The following is a 19,589-nucleotide window of genomic DNA, read 5'->3' as shown; positions in this document are numbered from 1 at the left end:
CAGACCGAAGCGGGCGGAGTTATGAGAATCGCGGTCAGCAGTTCGGCGCGGAATATGGTAGGATTTGGCGTGGCGATTGAGAAGCAGCCACCTCGATATCAAAAACCGAGGCTGAAAACTTTCTCCATCACACTGGGTGCAAGAACCAAGCAGAACCCATACTGCCGAATTGGTGGCAATGGCATACGCACTGGGTACACTACAGGGACTGAAACGGTGCAGGGTCACGCTGCTCACGAGCAACAAAGCGGCGGCACTCACGCTGAAGAATCCTCGACAACAGTCGGGCCAGGAACATATCTGCCAGATATACAAGTTGATCCAAAGACTACGGAGACACGAAAACCGGATGGACATCCGCTGGGTCCTAACCAACGGTTGGGCCTGGCGAAAGACCAGGCCGGGGCTGCAACGCACGAGGACACTACCCACAAGCACAGGTCCCCCGAATGAAGTTGACCACCCTGAACATTGTACGATCCCAAGTCGCAGCCAATCAATGCTTGCCGGAGAACGTAGGCAGACATTCCAAACGGGTAGATGCAGTCCTCCCTGGGAAACATACCCGGAAGCTGTACGATCGATTATCGTGGAAAGAAGCGAGCGCGCTGGCCCAGCTCCGGACTGGCATGGCGAGACTCAATGTATATCTCTATCGATTTAACGTTGCAGAGATGGATCAATGCGCATGTGGACAAGCCAGAGAGACCGTGGAGCACTTCCTCTTTCGATGTCGGCGGTGGACCACACACCGAACGGAAATGCTGCAATGTACCCATACTCACCGAGGCAACATATCTTCTTTCCTAGGCGGAAAATGGCCTTTAGATGACCAGAACTGGAAGCCTAATTTGGAAGCAGTGTGAGCCACAATACGGTTTGCAATCGCCACGGGCCGACTCGACGCCGCTTAACCGTGTCAACTCCTATACGATGATTCCAGCATCAGCAAGACCACAGCCGCGGCTTCCACGGAGACCGAGTCCGTGACAAGCATAATCACCGCCTCTGCAACAAAGGCCGCCACAGCCGTCTCATCTGAAGTAGTTGAATTCTCGCAAATAGCTTTGCTTTACATTCTAGAAAAAGCGGGCTCGTTTGACTCCGCCGTCAGTACGAAGGAAAACATCCAGTCATATCTTGTCGGCTACTACAGCAGCGCGACCCACCCATCATTGCAGGTGCTAGGCAGTTATGACCTGGACTTTAAGAACAAAACCATTACGTTACCAAACGGGACCATGATTGGAGGATGAATTGAAGTTAGGGTTTGTGTACCGAAGGAGATTAAGGAGAGAAAAGAAACGATATATAAGAAGACAAATGATGTATCTTATAATGAGTGGCTTTTAGGTGTGTTTTAAAGGGTTGACCAATAACAAAGATCCGGAGAAAACTTATTCCTTTCTTCCTTTTACTCTTATCTCTTCATTACAACTATCGATATTCAAAGGGATCACGTCGTTTTTCCCTTCAAATCTCTCATATATAAGCGTACTTCAATAGGCCATTTCTGGTTCAAACCGAAGTAAGATGTAAAATTGGGTAAATGAGAATGCAATCAAATATCGAGTTTACAGAGAAGTTAGATGTGTCGTGATATGAGGCTGGTGCAGATCAGGAACCAAGCCGAACCACCGGAATTAATCCCGAGATATTTATACGAAGAACCAGGTTGATTTCTAATCAACTTGCCCTTCTCATTGTATATATAGCCTAATGTTTCCCTCTGAACAATCACAATTTATACCTCTGAACTACAACAGACAGGAATTGTCGGAGTAAATAAAACCATTGGCTTTACTACGAGCTGAATCGATCTTCTCTCTACTATAGTATAGGCGAAGCTACTACGTTACCCTAATTGTGATCTCATACCGACATTCTCTAGTCCATGAATTTCTTCGCTCACCGCTTTGATTTTAGACAAAAGAAATGTAATGGTGCAAGAGTGGGTGTATCAGCGCGCAATACTTGAAAACTACGCAGATCCTTGACAGCTGAACGCATCGCTTGCGAGATCGAAGGATGCGGCAAAGCAATGCAAAATCACCGAATGATTTTTTCGCGATCTGTTAGTCTCCTTTTCTGCACACACCTGCCTGAGGCCGGTTCAACCTTCCCCTCCTTGTGGGATCTCGCACCAGGACAAAATGTTTTCAAGCAAGCGAGTCATTATTTGTACGAGAGAGACAACAGGGTAAAATATTAGTCCTGCGCTGAACCATGCCAGACGAGTACAGAAATCTTCGGGGTTTCGGGGATCTGCATTGCTGGATCGCCACATTGTGCAGAGCATATTGCGGATTCTTCAACAAACTATTTTGGAACGGGTTCGGCGCTATTGCAGCCACCTGTCTATCCTTCCGCAATAGAGGATAGCGGTGGCAATTTCAGCTAGACTGTTGGATCCCCTGTACAGATGGTACTGTCCTGTCACCCTGATACGCACTACTCATGCATTAGGGATAGACCAGTACCTATAGTACTGGATTATGACCCACAGAACTCCATAACATAAGACTACCATACTATGCTACAAGACGAAGTATATATTGTATAATTGGTTTTGTTTATGTATCGGAACAATGGATCATTTATAACTAATCAGATCTTTCGTCAGCTTAATTAGTCAGCAGACCACACAAGTTGCTGTGTGGCAGATTAGAGAATACCTGACAAGTACATATACGTGACCCACACCATTGGTACATGATTACGTGTTCAGAGATTATGCCACTGTCACGTGCTTCTCTGATACACTTTTCGTGTCGTCGCCATCAGTCTGCAGGTTGTCGAATCTCAATAAGTGCAGGTGGGTCCAATGAACCGATGGTCCGTTCATGTAGTGGAGTTCGTATGCATTTCCATATCATCAACACGATGGTCAAGACTGCTCAGTAGCATTCACAAGATGGTTGACAGTAGACCTGCGACTGAGTTATCGACCCTGAGGGTCGGACGCAGACGTATACGACCCTCAGGGTCCTCACGTGACTGGCCTTCGCTCAAAAAGTCACGTTTTTATCGATTTGAGGTGTTAAATAGCTTAGTCACTCAGCCTAATTAGTTAAGTAAAGCGTGTCCCAAATAGGTAACGTGTGGCTTTTGAGGGTCTATGAGGGTCGATGCGGATAACCCTCAAGGGACCCTCAGAGGGTCAGGGTCAGGGTTAGTGTTAGTGTTGGAATATCCCGGCTGGCGAGATAATAATGAGGGCGGGTGAGTGCCAGGTCTAGTTGACTAAAAAATCAGTGGCGTCGATCCTGTGCGACAGCAGCAGGCCTTGCCGGCAATTCAAAACGCGAGGAGCAGAATTAAATCGTTCACGTGACATACCATGCCATAGGCCTATGCAAAATACATATATTCTGCCCTCAACTCACCAAGCAGAGGACGTGCAGTTGGTGTAACATCTTGCTTAGTAGGGCCAATGTGGAATTCGTCTACCAAAGGTAGACGTCTGTGAAAGACTGACAGAGCGATCGTAGTCAAGACAATTGTACTGTACGGAAGTCGAGCAGACTTTCTGATGATAGTTGCGATCCCAGCTTGCAGGATCTTCCTTGAGATCCCCGATCGCAGCGGGGGTTGAGTTTCATGCATAGCGGGTCTGCTCCACACAAAGTCGCTGGGTGAGATTCGAAGAACTGCTGTCACCGAAACCCCCCCCGCCTTGGCCCTGCTACCGCAAATTAAATGACTGGTCACCAGAGTCCGGGTATCAGACCCCGCCGATCTGGGACTAGCAAAATTCGAAGAACCACAAGAGCTGAGCCAACTCCGAATTACTGCCACACTCGGCCGGAACTCTTTAATGGCGGTGAGACTCCTGCGTCGAACTCGAGTTTACTTACGGAAATGTTCTCTAGATTACTGAAAATCTGTTCGGTGCAAGCGGACCGAAGGACGACGCCCAGTGAAGACTTTACGTTTCGATAAATTCAGGATTCGGCCCCACTTTCTCGACCCTGATCTGTGATCATTTCCAGTGGAAATATCCCTTGTTGTGTGCCTTCCATATTTCCAAATACAGCATATTTCTGCCATGCCCACATCCAGATTTAACAACAATCTCATCTCCACGGCGGTGCCGATTGGCCATATTTATCTAGGGGATGATGAGACGAATTACCTCGGGAAATGTTTTACTGGCGAGGTAGAGAACGTTCGCCTCACATTTGAGGACCAATATGGCCGAACCCGGCACCTGCAGTGCCAAATTGCTGAAGACGTGGACTTCCTCCCTAACGAAAGCGTTGTGCTATTAGAAAACCAGAGTGAGCAGTTTTATGGTTCCGACTTTATGAATCATCGCTGACTATGCACTTCAGGGGTCCACAAGTTTTATCTTCAACAGGGCAGCAAGAAGACTTGGCTGCTTTAATGTATGCAGCTACTGTAAACATTTCTGTTCGTGTATTGCGACATTAAGTCTGCGTTACGCGTTGCTGACTCGTCACGGTTAGTGGTTAATCAGTTGGTGAACCTACCTTGTTATTGTTATCAGGGAGATTTAGACCTCGACATGGTAGGGTTACGGTTCTGCAAGTCGGAACCCGTAGTCGGACCATGCGGATCGCAGGTTCCAACTTTTAGAACTGGAAGCAGACCAACCGTCCTGCGGGATCTCCCGGTTCGCATCTGCAGGAACCTCGAGTACATAATTTTGCCAAGAAATTTCCTATTTTGGGTGCATGAATTGCTGATTCATCCTCTTTTATCACTGGCGTATTTTGCCGAAATATGGAACTCAATAACGAACAGCACCGAAAAGAACCCACTGTTTATTAATTCATCCAGCCCTTTGCTAGGGCGTCTTATTCAATACTTTGGACCAAAAATTTTCGTTCCGCGTCGGAATGAGAAGGAGAAGCAGAATACATCGAATGACGTGCCTGTTGTTATTCCTTTCCTATAAAAATCTAAGATTCTTCGATCAAAGCTATTCCACTTTTTCTACATACCTCAACCCTCATATCATCTATTGTCACTCAAGCTGAGCTAAAATAATGGAAAATACCCTATGTGGCTTCGCAAACACCGGCCCCAGCGCTACTGCAATCAACGATGAACATAAGAGCTACAGTTATGGAGATCTCATTGCAAGGGCTGATGTCTTAGCGTGTGAGCTACAGGAAAGAGATGACTCTACATCTATCTTACCGTCGATAATCCTCCTATTTGTGATGAACCACCGATATCTGTTTGGATCGGAAATGATCGAAGTGCTCATCTTAGGCTCCGCCTATTTCATCAAGCGACATAGTTTCACCGTTTTCAGGCCCTTTTTGGATACTTTTTCAGGCCCTCATTTTAGGGGCTACTCTCTTTCCTCTAATAATAGTTTTAATAATAGTTTTAAAAGAGCCTTTGTATTGTGGTCGTACCTACCTCACGACGATCCTCTTTTTGGTAACAATACTATGGAGACCTCTTGCCTCCTACGATCTGACTAAACGCCTAGGTTAGCACTTTACAATAGGTTTTGTCTCAAGTACCGAACTCAATGTTTCTATTGAGCACTAGTCAGCACTAGTCAACACTCCAAACTGGAGCCGAGATCCCCGTATGATTATCTCGCGGGATACGAGCACATCTTCACGTCCAAAGTAGTCCCGAAAACAATTTCCTCCTCCGAGCATGGTTTGGCCGGGCTGGCAAATTGCACTAGAACATCATATTCGGACAATAATAAAATTTAGAACTTCGTCTATCGCTCAGGAACGAAACTAAGCGAAACAGGTACTTTGTGGTGTTGAAGAAACAATAGTGATATCAAAAAGTAATGCATATAGCACAGTTCTGCTCCGTAGCGATAGCAGAAGACAACCTGGAAAAAAAGAGCTGTCAAAATGCGCAGATCCGTCAATCCGTCAATGCGTATAGGCACTCACATAGATGCAACTCAGACCTCGATCTAGCGTGAAACCCTAACAAAAGAAAAAGGGGAAAAAAAGACGACGACGACGTAAACATCATTCAACGTTTTGATTGGGGAAACACTGCCCATGATCAGTGAATAGATTTAAATGAGATGGCCGCTGTTGTGCCACCTCTGGTAGCGGTAAATTACACACCCATGTTGATGAATGTTGAAACACGTCGTCGGCGCTGTTCTGTGGACCGCCGGGAGTATTGGAATGGTGCCAACAGTGAGGGAGGCTTTTTGATATACTCAATCATCAAGAAAAAGCCGCGATGCCTCCGAATACTGCATCAGATCAATGGGTAAATGTTGAACCAGCTGAAATCTGAGAGTCAGCGGTGTTGAGACCCTCACAATTCGCAAGAATTATCACATCGACTCGAGAGTAAGGGTTGCATGCAATGCTATAAGTACCCGAACTCTCGCCAGCAGAATGGTCCTTCTCAAATATTCCCATGTCATCCTGAAGAAAAGAATATCGAGCACTTCTCGATTTCGCCAGCTGCTCTCCTCCGGTATGGACTAGCCCAGCCCCCGAAATTCCATGCACTTGTGATCGACTGACATGTTGTATCGCTCCTAGTCTGTCTATGCTCGACACTGAAATCTGTAAATGGCAGGTAAGTTTAGTTGCCCGATCATTTGAGACCATGCTAACGTGGAAGATGTTTAATATCAGTTCCGTCTCGGCTGTTCCTCTGGAATTTAATCAAAGGAACTGGAATTTTCTCGATAATCAATCCAGGTTGCGAAGATAGTGAGTAATTAAGAGTCCCATAAGCTACCTATGATGATTTATCATAGATCGGAACCATCCACTACCAAAACGGCTCGACCAAACTCGAATGGCGCGCAGCAGTAGCTGGCATGGTACGTTTCGATCACTATGGCAGTTTCGAGAATGGTTAGTATGCGCTGACAACTCTCTGTATAGGAAGCCGATTGTTTTACCATGAGCCAGCCCATGTCTTGTAAGTTGCCCCATGCGATGCCATTACCTATCCCCAATGACTGAGACTCAATTTTGAGCCTCAGTGCGGAGTCTATCTGTTTGTGGCTCTTTGTTCTTCGGAAAATATCGCTGATGTCTCTTGCTCCTCATAGGGTGAATAAAACTTCACCGGCAGCTTTTGGTTCAATAGTCTACTGCCTACTGGTAGCGAGGAAACTATTGGTCTCCAACTGAGTTATACGCACACACTTGAGAAAGCGTCGAGTAAAAGAGTCCTAATTAGCATGGTCTTCGACGCCTTCTCCACATCTACCCCACTCTTCAGCTCTCAACCCCTGTGGTCATGGACAGGCTATTTGACTCAGGACGGCCTCAGCTGAGAGCTGACGTGGCGTAACTTTAAGATTCACTCTGACTGGGGATTTCGGATGTCTATATATTCACAGATCCAGCCATCGTTCGTCCCAGGATAATATCGACGTTTTTGTCTTTTCTGTTTCCATCTGCGACTCAATTTGACATACTTAAACGACCAATCAACATGCCCCATCTTCAAGATATCTTCGATAGGGTCGAGATCAAGGATGTGAAAGATTTCATCAAAGGCCAGTATTTCACTTTTCCATCATCTGTATTGATCTTCTACAGAGATGGTGAAAGCTTCAGCATTGACCTTGCTGGGCATGTTGGAAATGACAATGGTAGGAGGTTCTGTCATGGTAACTGATGATATCCACATCTAATCGTACCATCCACAGGGGCTTTCTGTGTTCCGGGAGAGAACTTCCACAAATCCTCAAATGGATCGAGAGTTGAAGATAATGGTGGGGGTTGGGAGCTTGCGTCTGGGCTCAGAGAGGCCTGCTCGTCGTCATATTGGTTAGCAAAATTGAAGCTAGATGATTACATCGAGTTTCAAGATGGTCAACTTGTATTCATGGTGAGTGTCCTCTGGTGACTATACAAAATACTATATGAGGGTAATGTTAACAGTCATGGGACATACAGGGCGTGAGTGATAAACAACATTCTATTGAAAGGCCATGCTACATAAGGAGGATGCTAACAATTCTCCACGCAGAATGTAAGTATCCAAGACATTTTTATCAATATGCTAATGTGAAGGACATAACGCTAATACAACAGGATGAAAAAGGAAGTAAGTAGGGATGCTACATTCGCAATTATCTTGACTTGCAACAGATCGAGCTGACAAAGAGCATTTAACAGTTGGTAAGTGGTGAACCGAACATCGCGCAGATGAGACTGCGATCAGATTCTGAGATAAACTAATAAATTCCAAAAGTCAACCAATGAAGAGGACGCAGCCGATGAAGAGGGCCCAGAAACAACAAATCGCCTTAATGTTGGGCAGACCTTAGAGCTCGGCGACAGGCTTGTTTCCGACAATGGTGAATGGACTCTGTTGTTCCAGAGCAACGGAAACCTGGTTCTCTATAGCAGCGGCAGTGCCTACTGGCAGTCCAATACAACGAATAATTCCTCGGGAACTGGATCATTCAACGTTCGACTTGAAGAAGACGGGAACTTTGTTGTCGCGCGAGAGGGTGGAGGCCGGAATCGCTGGGAGAGTGAAAGCAATGACTATGGCGCTATTACACCGTATATTCTGGTCCAGGATTATGGCGATGTTTGCCTATATGATGAAGAAGTCGAGGGTTGCCATTGGTCAGCGCGTGATATCTAGATGGTGTGGCTTTAGGATTCGGCCTTGATATTGGTGGATTAGTAAGTCGTTACTCAACACTAGTCCCTTCAGCCACTATAAGCTAACTGTTAGAACTAGTCTTGACATGGGCCTTTCCTATCAAAACAATCGTGCAAATGTGAGGGATAGTGGATGCTATTAAGCTTGACCTTCTTCTACCCTAAACAAGTGGCTGGATGAATCAAACCTTCCCTGCAAAGCTCCGTAGACATGTATCTGTCAATCAATAAGCATGATACCCAGCCAACCACGAGTCGTATGATGTTAATACCTGCTCGGTCCCTCAGTCTTCCTGGCGGGCATCCATTCCTGCATTCTCCGCATCCCCGCGAACACTTCTCCGCAGCACCAGGTGTCCACTAAACGAGGGACAACAAGTCCATTTGGAACGCTCGACAAGACTCGGGGAAAGCTGGCAAACCTGTGCTGGCTAAGAGAGCCGGTTTCTTTCAGTTGAAAGGGACCTAGTTATAGGCCGCAGTCCGAAAGAGCCTAAATACATTTACTCCTTGAGGTGGTTTTCATCATAATCAAACGATACCCTCCTTAGCCTTATCAGTGATATTTTGGGACTTGTTGCGTATAGTAGTTGCCCTAAGGCGTTAATCTCAATATATAAAGCAATCAAACCATAAAGAACGGGTTATTTGAGCTGTGGCGAGACCGAATCTGCCCGGCCCTAAGGATTTGGGGCTTCGACCACTGGGAACCAAATTAGCCTTTCTACTGAACGTTTATTCCATGATACACTCCTCGTCTTCTATGAGGACCTCTGGGCAGACTACGAGAAGGATATCAAGATCTTCTCCAAAAGACCTAAGTTTCTTTGTCGGCACGGTCGGAACAGCGAAGACCTGGCCCACATTCAGCAACTGAAGGCAGGCACGGCGACAGAGTCCCTCGTTAACACCGTCAGCCGTCATTCACATCTCAGATTCCTTCGCCTTTTGTACTGTTACCACCACCATGAACATTCGACCATCTTGGTGTGGGAACCTGTGGAACTGTTCTTGCAAAAGTCATAGGGTCCAAGTACTCGATCCGGGAAGCAGAACTTAGCTAGATAGCATGGCCAGTCAGTTACGAAGTCCGCTTCTTGCCATTGGAATATGAGCGCCGCGCTCATATACTCCAGATCATCCAGGGTATTCGGTACCTCCGTGACTCAAGCAGAGCCCTGGGCCATCTCACATGCGAGACCATTTTTCTGACCAGTTCCGGAAGTGTGAATATTGGTATGTGCGGCTCTAGCTGCTAATGCTAGGATTGACAGAGTCCGCATGTGTACTGACGCCGTTCCGTTTTCTATCGCTCAGCGGACGTTGATCGCGGTTGGGTAATCGATAGGGAGGACATGAATGCTGCGACGCTGAAGCTCTTGGGTGTTCGCAGCTTGCCTTGCTCGCAGTCTAGATGAGATTCTAAATTACAACCACAATACACTATCCCGATCGGACTCTTGGGAACAGCCGAACTAGGGCCATGTTCCACTAGCTATGTCAGCATGCTTTCCGGTGAATGAGGCTGGTACAGACTTGCCATCAATATAGTCTGGCATCAGCATGGGCAAATCAGAGACGTAGTAGCAGGCGTCAGCTCGATCACACGTGCGCGAGGGCCCGGAACCACTCCATACCGCGGGGAATAGATGTTGACAATACCTGCCAATGCAGATCTGTTTCGTATTTGCTGTTCGTGCGCCATGCAAATCCTGAACTGTGTTAGGGAAAAGTGTGACTGGAGTAGAGACTCATGGTAATTAACCTAGGGTAAATTAGAAACTGATCTGAAACGACTGCTCTCGCGACGAGAGGTCTGGGGTAGATCCAGTGCTGTGGCCTGCCTCGTCACTTGCTCAGCTGCAACCGGGGCATGATAGAGCCATCCCTCAGCCTGTGACCAGAAGCCCAATTCCTTATTGGTTGATACCATCTTCGGAGAGATCATGGTCTTTCTCTTACTCGTCAATGCTCCGCTTCCCTTCGTCATCACTAGATACTGCGATAGCTCACTTGGCGTAGCATGGGACCAGATGATGCCGTCGTCGAGACTTCGAATCGGATATCGGACAAGAGGTGCAGGGCTGCCGGGATACGGAAGCTAATATAGTGACATTTAACCTTTGGTCAAATAGGATGAAGCTGAGAGAGATGAAAATATGTTGGAACTCTACCGTATGGCTAATCAAAGCACACTGAGCCTTCCTAGATTTGTTCCGTCAACGTGAGCGAAATGGACGTTTCAAGCAGGTGTCCTGGAACTTAGTTTTGAGGGCAATGGGGTAGTACGGCACGGTCGTGGCGAGTGCCATCTTGATATTTGTCTTATGACTAGAAAGTTGAATCAGCGATCGTTTCTGATGGATAGAGAGCACAAGATAAAACCCCAAGTAAATAGCAGCCGCACCGAGATCCAAAATGCAGCCCCGGCCATGGGAGTAGACAGAGGTAACGCACCAAGGTGACTTAGAGGAGATCGAGCGGCTCGTGATCGAACGTTTGCCTCCTCATACAGGAGTAGTCAGCACAGGATGAATACTCTCCAAATTGCCGCTGATGAAAATTCCTTTGTTAGCTATTGCTGTTCGCTGCATTCTGGCAAGGCCGAAGATGCTCCGTAAGGGATTACTTCGATCTATCACTAATGTTAGTAGTAAGCTTATGAAGGAAACCTATAACTTACCGTGCTCGCAGCTGGTATAATTTTTGAGGTCATCCGAGGTCCTTCAAATGATTTCCTAGAGAAGTAGTGGAGGTGGAACTGATCTTGAGCATATTCGATGTCAGCATGATTTCAAATGACGGGGCAGCTACACTCACTTGCTATTTGAAGACTTCAGTATCCAAGAATGATAGGCTAGTGTGATGCAAAAGGTCAGTTAAATTATAAGTGCATGACTTCGAGATCAGTCCATACCGAAGTGTTGCTAGCGAAGACAAAAAAGCAATCGATATTCTTTGCCCCAGAGTGACAAAGGAATGCTTGAGACCGAATGTTCTGTTGGTGAGGGCTCGTGTATTTATAGCATTACAGCCGAGCATTCTGCTTGCGTCGATGCGATGATCATTGTCAATTGTGAGGGCACGAACACAGATGATTCATTAATTGCAGCTGGTTCAACATTTCATCATTGATTTAGTGCAGCACTCGAAGGCATGGTATTTTCCCCTGATGATCCAGCATATGAATTGTTTTTTCTCTCTGTTGGTCTCGTTGAGAGCCGTAAGTATGCCGCAGAAAAGCACCGATGCCGAATATCAACATTCACCACCATGTGTCGGTACGTCATTGCGACGGGTGGGGCGGCAACAGGTCATGCCGTTTCAGTTCACTCACCGATGATGAGCGCCTTATTCAACTCAAAGAACACCTCGTCGGGATCGTTGCGCCTCTGGCTACCTGCTAACCCAACCGCAAGTTTCTTCCTCTTCATCCACTGTTGGTGTCTGCCTCGTATATCAGAGAAAACTTTTACGTTTCCGTGGAATAATTGTCTGCCATCAGCCTCGTCTTTGCGTAAGGCAATACCCACATCAGCCTCCCGGGAAGTAAACTACATGTAAATAGAAGCCAATTAGTGCCATGAAGAGCCCACATACGCACAAGTATTGAATGCAATTATTGGTTGATATCTGGCCGTGGCTCCTAGGAGCCTGTGGGTCGTCAGTATTATTACTATAATTGGATACAATGAATAAAATTATATCGGCAGATCAGTAGAAATGATTAGTCCAAATTTGGCGCTGAGCTCCTAGGAGCCTGTGGGTCATAAATTCCTTGTTATCATTTGGTCGTGCTAATAAATGATGTCCATCGCATTTAACCCCCATCCCGGTGACATGAAATGCCCTGTGTGACGAAACTCCCCCCAGGTACCTGCATATTCGAGCACGTTCACTCCCAATTTACATATGGAATATTGCCTGGGAGCAGCAAAAGAATTATCATTTGATTCCCTATTTGATCTGTCAGCGCATCGAGTGGTATTTTACCACTAGCAAGCGATTGATTACCCAGGAATCCACATTTCTTTGTGTTTTGTATCGTAAATTAGCAACCTCGGTGTAATAACCACCGAGTATACGCACATACGGGGGGTATTTCAACCTGCCCTCAATCGCATGCTTATTTCGATTCAATCAATCAATCATTTCATCCTGAATTGGTTCCGCTCGATCTCATTCGTCCTGAATGCATACTAGTCCATATGCTTCTAGCAAGTGCTGATATAGTTTGAGATTTGGCGTATCCGGTTGTTGAAATGGACAGAGCCGACTTCAGAGTCACTAGATGGAGACTGACGGAAGTGCCTTCCACAAATGACACACTCCTTGTAGCTTTGCTGACCGGGTTGCCCCATTTTAAGTTTGCCGTAACCGCATTGGGTGGGGCTTAGTGTTATCACTACTAACGCCCGGCCCCACTACCCACTGATCGGTGAGCTCTGATGTTTTTTGTACTTCTTTCCAGCCCACAAGTTCGTCGATCTAATACCAATGATCCAGTTCTGTTCTCCCCAACTCCTTGAACTACCGACGTCCGAGGAAATGAATCATTTGGCCCAAATTGGTTGGTAAAGTCTATTTCACATCTCCCTTAAACGCATACTTACCGCCATACAGACTTTGTCTCCGATATCGACATCCACGCAGCCTGGCAGGAGTCCTCTAACGTACCCGCTGTACCCCCCTGCCTTGCTACCGACCGTCGCGGATTGAAGCAAAATTCACTAAACTTATCAGGTGTCTCCAGCTCTGACCTTTACGGGCTATATTTGGTCGCCTGTCTATTTTATTCGAATCACGAAAGCCAGCAAAACTTTCCGTGGACAGGTCCGGATCCTCTGTCTCCGTCTACCAAGGCGGAGGATATTTTTGTGTACTTTTCTGCCTTCTTGCTATCAGAGGAAGTCTACTGGGTGGAATTCCGTCCTTCAAGATTTGACTCGCTCAGCGATGAGTTGATCGGTGAGCACCTCTTTTTCCTGCCACGAATCGAGACAGCGATGGGGAATCTGTCTCGGGTGCGCGAGCAGATTCTCGACATTATCCCCCAAGTATGCTCTGCAGCGCAGACTGCCCGCTTCCGACTGTCCATGTGGCCCCGCTTGGAGCCCCTCCCCTACATTCAGCACTTCATGATGTCACCGCAGTCTACTCTGCCTACCTTGTCATGCCTCGATCCGCGGGTTTTCGTCAATAACCTCCACGGGAATTTTAGATAGACCTGGGAGCTGAACTGGAGATGCAGAATTGGAAATGCATCGAGTCTGTTCAGGCAAGTAGTACGTTACAGAGGCTAGTGCCGAGCTACTCACCTTGCCAAATGAACTCTTTGAATTCTAATATTAATTATGAGGCCAAATAGTGCCGAGAAAGACCGCCACGAACAGATTAGTTGATGATGTCTATTCTTTAGGACCCTTGTCACTTGGACTCCACATTTGGTGTGTCAATTAAACAAGAACCCATCGTTTCTGTCTCACGGGCCGACTGGACGCCACTTGACCATGTCGACCAACACAAACGAACCCTTTCCCCCAAACTAACTCTCATCAACCACCTCGTGCCCGAGACGGTAGGCACGCTTCAACTGCCGATAATAGTATGTTGAAAACTTGAAGAAGCGCCTTCAAGCCAGTCTACTAACAAAAGTACTAACCCGCGAGGACCCGCCACGATATCGATAGCTGAGATGGCATATACTGAAAGGAACAATGTATGGGCTCTAAGGAGGCACTGCATATAATAGGACATGTATTGGTAGATTAGTGATAGTTGCCCTTTCGGCTTAGCCGCCGGGCGTTGATGAATTGTGTGTGTGTATATGCAGCGTGCAAAATTGCGGAAAAGAAAATTGAGAGTTCGAAAATTGAGAGTTCCCGTGCGATGCATTTTCAAGTCCCGGGGGAGTAATCAACTTGAACGTGGGGTATTATATGAGGGGTAGCTCGGTTTACGTTCCAGGTACTTAACCAAGCACACTATTGTTATGGGCTATGGGCTCCCCCTTACCTGCGCCCAAGTTCACATCTTATTAAGATTCTGATTTCGTCCCTAAGCAATGATCTAAGTTAATTTACGTTGATGAACCTGGATGTGATAAATGGGCGGGGTTTAGGCGGACAGGCTGGTCACCACTTGGGAAGATGGCCCGAATCTAACTATGTTCTGGTTATGAACAATGCACCATTCCATCATCCAGAGCGGATTGCACAGAAATGCGTGGACAGGGGTGAAACTGGCCCTCCGCGAACCAGCCATGTAGCGGCCGGGAAGGTTACCCTACAGGACGCACTGGCCAGTACGTGAGGGACGCTGACTTTCGGCGAGGGCGATCTGTTTCAACCCCCGCCTGATCCTGTCGAGATCCACATAAGGACTGTACGGGAGTAGACGATTACGGCGGAAGGTAGTCGCTAAATTAAGTTCCGCACCACTTCCAAAGTACATTTACCAGCTGCTGCCGATGCAGAGGTTTAGCGACACAGTCACTCATGCCCCTGGCCAGGTAGGTCTCGGCATCGCCCTTCAAAGCGTTCCCTGTCAGCGCAATGATAGGTACAACTGCCTTCATTTTGCGAATATGCCCTGTCGCCGTCAAGCCATCCATGACCGGCATATTGATGTCCATCAAGATCAGGTTGTAGGCGAGTGGCTTTGATTTCACCATTCGCACGGCTTCCGCACCGTCCCAGACGGCATCCAACCTTTCAAACCCGAGACTATTCAGAAGCTTCAGCATGATAGTGTGGTTGATCTTGTTGTCCTCGACTAGCAGGATATGCGTCTGCGGGGCATCCTTCTGGAGGGCAGAAGTATCAAGCGGCGTTTCGTCTTTCCACGAGCCCGACTGATTTGCTTCAAAATTCGATGTATCGACGCGACCCACCTTTACGGCCATCCAAAATACGCTGCCCGGCCCGTCGGGATTCGCATGGAAGCCAACCGTTCCATTCATCAACTCGGCTAAAGTTTTGCAGATCGAGAGTTCCAGGCTAGTAGCCGGAAAACTCTTGGTGGCTGAGTCTGTAAATCGGGTAAAGGGTTCGAAGAGTGAATCGATGGTATCATGTGGAACGCCGACCCCGGAATCCACAACCCGAGCCGTGATGATATATGTCTCAGGATCATCCTCATCGACGGTGTACGTGACATCGACGCGGACATATCCGCGTTCTGTGAATTTCACCGCATTGCTGACCAGATTCTGCAGAACCTGCCGGAACCGCAGCCGATCGCCTTTTACGTTTTGGGGAAACTGGGGGGCAACGGTACACCCTAAGACTACTCCGTGCTTTGTCCCCGACTTGCATTTGCGGGTCACCATGCTGACCTCGTCGGGAATACTGAAGATATCTGTGTGCAGACGTAAAGGATCCGACGACAGTTGGGAGTAGTCCAGAAAGTTGTTTATCACCTGCATGAGGAACTTGCCTGAGTCCTCGAGCATGGATGCATATTCGCGCTGGTTGTCATTCAGCGATGTATCCATAAGCATGGCCAGAGCCAGAGACATCCCGTTCATCGGGGTGCGCAGCTCATGCGACATGCTGGCCAAGAAAAGAGACTTCAGGTTGGATGATTCTTCGAAAGCATCGATGAGGCGCGCTTCAGCTGCTTTATGTTCAGTCATCTCACGGGTGACCTTCACAAATCCCACGTGGCGGCCATATTGATGGGTCGCCGTGATCATCACATTGGCCCAGAATCGTGTGCCATCTTTCCTGTAACGCCATCCTTCGTCCTCCACCTTGCCCTCCTGTAAACAAATCTCCAACTCCCGGGCGGGCTTGTTCTTCTCACAGTCCTCGCGCCCATAAAAGATGGAGAAATGCTGGCCGATGATCTCTTCGGCTGTGTACCCCTTCAAAGTCGCGGCCCCCGAGTTCCAAGTCGTGATGTGACCCCATGTATCCAACATGAAAATGGCATAGTCCTTCACGGCGTCGACAATAACTCTGTACAGCTCGTTCGGATAGACCTGTTCCCCCATGACCTTCAATCCAGCCATTTCACGTTTCGCTTTTTGCACCTCCATGAGTACGTATATCAAGTCATCGTCGTCAAAAATCGGTGTTATGTGGAATGCGATGTCTACATCGTTCCTCCCGACGCGAACATTGTTGATCACTTGAACGGCCCGCGTGGCGATAGCCATTCCCAGCGCACCACTTAACGATGCGATGTCTGGGGCCAGGATCACGCGCAGTGTCAACGCGTACACGCTAATGTTGATTGTCTGGTCCCGAGGCGTATCGGACAAAGCCTCGTAGCTCTCAGAGACTTCCACTACTTGTAGGGAGCCGTCTAATACAATCGTTGGTGTCGGTGTGCAACGGTAGATCCGTAGAATTGTATGACCGATGCATGTGCTAGTCGGCACGCCGGCCGCAATTGCAAGATTCTGGGGAGCCTCGTGCTCAGGAGCCAGCGTCTGGGCCGTAGGTTTGGCAGTCAAGGTGACATTTCCGGTCCGACAGTCTTCCTCTTGGTCCAAATCCATCGTCGGATCAAATCGGTCCTAACCACTCTGAGGGAACAGAATTCGAATGAGCGAATGACTGATTCGTTCAGCCAGTCGGTATCAAACGGTCAGAAAGAAGGAATATTAGCTTGGGGTATAAAGAGACTGGCGAACAAAAACGACGAAACGCCAGACACGCTCATATTACGGGTTAGCTCGGTTGCTGAAAATTATCAGCTAGGGCACAGCGAAGGTCGTTTGCTCAGTGGCGCAACCAGGGGCCATAGACGAAAGGCCTCCTTTGGATATTTTCCAAGGTGGCGCACCGCTGGTGCTTGGGCGGAGTTAACTATCTAACCGACTTAAGAACAAGTCACCAGACCCCCAACGAATCACATTTGCCCAATGCCAGACTCAGAAATCAAAAGCTCAACTTTCGGGTTCCATCATGTTCCAGACTAGTTTTACGGAGCTACATTTTTCCGACTTGATTGCCGAAACCGAGATGAAGCAAGGGACCACAAGAGGGCGAATCTAGTCAACAGTTCGACGGTTTGGCTTTTGGTGAACTTGTCACATCGCCGAGCTAGCATCCTCCCTTTCAGATGTAACAGAACCTGTGTGTACCATATCTTAAATTTACTACGAAAACCGACGAAAGATAGTTGGGCCAATCACTTTTATTCGCTTACAGGCAGCCAATAGTTCGCTTACAGACAGCCGAAGCAGAAGTCGAAAACGTGTTGTAGTTCAGAGGGAAACATTAGGCTATATATATACAACAAGAAGAACAAGTTGATTTCCAATCAACTTGGTTCTTCGTATAGATATCTCCGGATTAATTCCGATGGTTCGGCTTGCTTCCTGATCTGTACCAGCTTCATATCAACAAAACGGATTACCCCTCAGACACTCGTGCTTTCTTTCCCAGCGACCCACCCAGATCGCGCTAAACTAGATCTGGGTCATGAAAACCCCACTATTCTTTCTTGATGTATCCGTCGTAGGTCATGAAAATTACCGTAATTGCCGTTACCGGCCTTATGGACCCATATTTGCCAAGACGCCCTGGCCATAGCCTACCTAGTTTTAGCTTGGCCTCGATTGCACCAGTTTTGAGGATCCTAACGTCCCCCCCCCTCCCCATCCCAGATTTCCTTTTTTTTTTTTTTTTTTTCCTCCCGAAACTTACAAAACTGTTGCACTGTGGATATGCTAATCCAGAATAACAAAACTTAATTCTGCCTCATATCTTATTCGATAAACATGATTTTTAAATACATACATCTGACAATAGTGGCATATTTCGGGTCTCAACGGGAAAGTGACAGATAACCGAAACAAGCTCACTTCGGACCCAAACTCGGTCTTGCGTTTTAGATACTATCCTTATAGAAGGAATTCATTGCTGTTCGAGCAGATAGAAGACTGTCATTCAGATTGCCGATTTCTTCCTTAATGAGGGTAAGACGGAACATCTCAATTGCTTCTGCGACCTCGCCATGTATACTCATCATCGCACTGACTCTTCCAATATTTTCACAGCTATCGTGAAATTCGCGGAAGCCCAACGCCACTGCACATTGTTGCAGGGATTCACTGTTGAAGATCAAAGAAACAAAGTCTCTTTTCGAACTACCCATGAGCATATATCGTCAGAATGCCAGTTCACCTCTCTTAATTGCCTCAAGTTATGCACTCTGATTAAGGCAGGGTTGCATCGGGCATCAGCGCTTACAGGGCCATCTCCATATAGTCCACCTTCTCCTTGCCTCTTTCAATGAAGCCATAGAGCGCTGTTGAGCTACTCTTTCGATCTTCTTCCTCATCCGTCTCCAACAACTGGGAGAAGACGGTCATATCAAGTACTCCCTTCATCTTGATGTTGAGTTCATTGTTTTCCATGATCCTTTGAGAGGCTATTAGATGATAAGTTAAACGCCAAATGAATGGGTCGGCTTGCCTTTATAGCTCTGTACTATGGAATCCTAGAATATAGTATTCACAGTGCAGCAATCTCATAGGTTTTGGAAGGAAACCGCAAAAAAGAAAAGAAGTAGTCTTGGGGTTTTGGGTGGGGGTGGTTCCACAAGACTGGTGCGATCGAGGTAAAGCTAAAACTCAAGCTAGGCTACCTATGGCTACAGGACATATTTGCCAAGTGCTGGAAACTGCATTTGCGGTAATTTTGATGATCTACCAGAAATTCATCAAGAAAAGCTGGTGGGACTTTCCTTGACCATATTAGGTTTAGCGCTACTGAGTGGGGCGCTGTAGAAACAACATGCAGATACGGAAGGATAGTTCGGGGAAGGATAAGACATAAGAGAGAGTGCCAGGATGAGGAATTGATGTACTGGCTAGGTAGTACTGAACATGTCCAATAGAATCAGATGATTGATTGATTAAGGATCAGAGTGGTTGAGCACCCGTGAGAGTCTGTATCGTCCAGTTTTGGTGTGTTACGGCACCGTACTCCGAGTCTAGCCCGAATACCACGCGAATACCTCTGG

The 19,589-nt window shown here is 47.2% G+C and overlaps 3 protein-coding genes across 3 annotated transcripts; 2 read left to right on the top strand and 1 right to left on the bottom strand.

The window, feature by feature from the left end:
* Positions 1 to 4,048: 4,048 nt before the first annotated feature.
* On the top strand, positions 4,049 to 4,387 carry N7509_000392 (uncharacterized protein; the record flags this gene model as incomplete). The annotated part of the gene is made up of 2 exons (XM_056625039.1): positions 4,049 to 4,280; positions 4,335 to 4,387. 2 exons carry the CDS (start codon positions 4,049 to 4,051, stop codon positions 4,385 to 4,387), a joined length of 285 nt encoding a protein of 94 aa, XP_056493621.1.
* Positions 4,388 to 7,422: 3,035 nt separating this feature from the next.
* On the top strand, positions 7,423 to 8,589 carry N7509_000391 (bulb-type lectin domain-containing protein; the record flags this gene model as incomplete). Its single annotated transcript, XM_056625038.1, has 7 exons — positions 7,423 to 7,582; positions 7,640 to 7,821; positions 7,875 to 7,892; positions 7,963 to 7,965; positions 8,028 to 8,040; positions 8,085 to 8,110; positions 8,188 to 8,589. 7 exons carry the CDS (start codon positions 7,423 to 7,425, stop codon positions 8,587 to 8,589), a joined length of 804 nt encoding a protein of 267 aa, XP_056493620.1.
* A 6,444-nt stretch (positions 8,590 to 15,033) lies between these two features.
* N7509_000390 (uncharacterized protein) lies at positions 15,034 to 17,115 on the bottom strand (the record flags this gene model as incomplete). Its single annotated transcript, XM_056625037.1, has 1 exon — positions 15,034 to 17,115. One exon carries the CDS (start codon positions 17,113 to 17,115, stop codon positions 15,034 to 15,036), a length of 2,082 nt encoding a protein of 693 aa, XP_056493619.1.
* Positions 17,116 to 19,589: the final 2,474 nt, after the last annotated feature.

This window comes from Penicillium cosmopolitanum (genome assembly GCF_028827165.1).
Source record: "Penicillium cosmopolitanum strain IBT 29677 chromosome Unknown utg000003l:1.0-3747932.0:1.0-3751027.0, whole genome shotgun sequence".
Classification (NCBI taxonomy): Eukaryota; Fungi; Ascomycota; class Eurotiomycetes; order Eurotiales; family Aspergillaceae; genus Penicillium; species Penicillium cosmopolitanum.
Note: the sequence above shows the minus strand (reverse complement) of the source record. Positions and strands in the feature narration are given on the sequence as shown.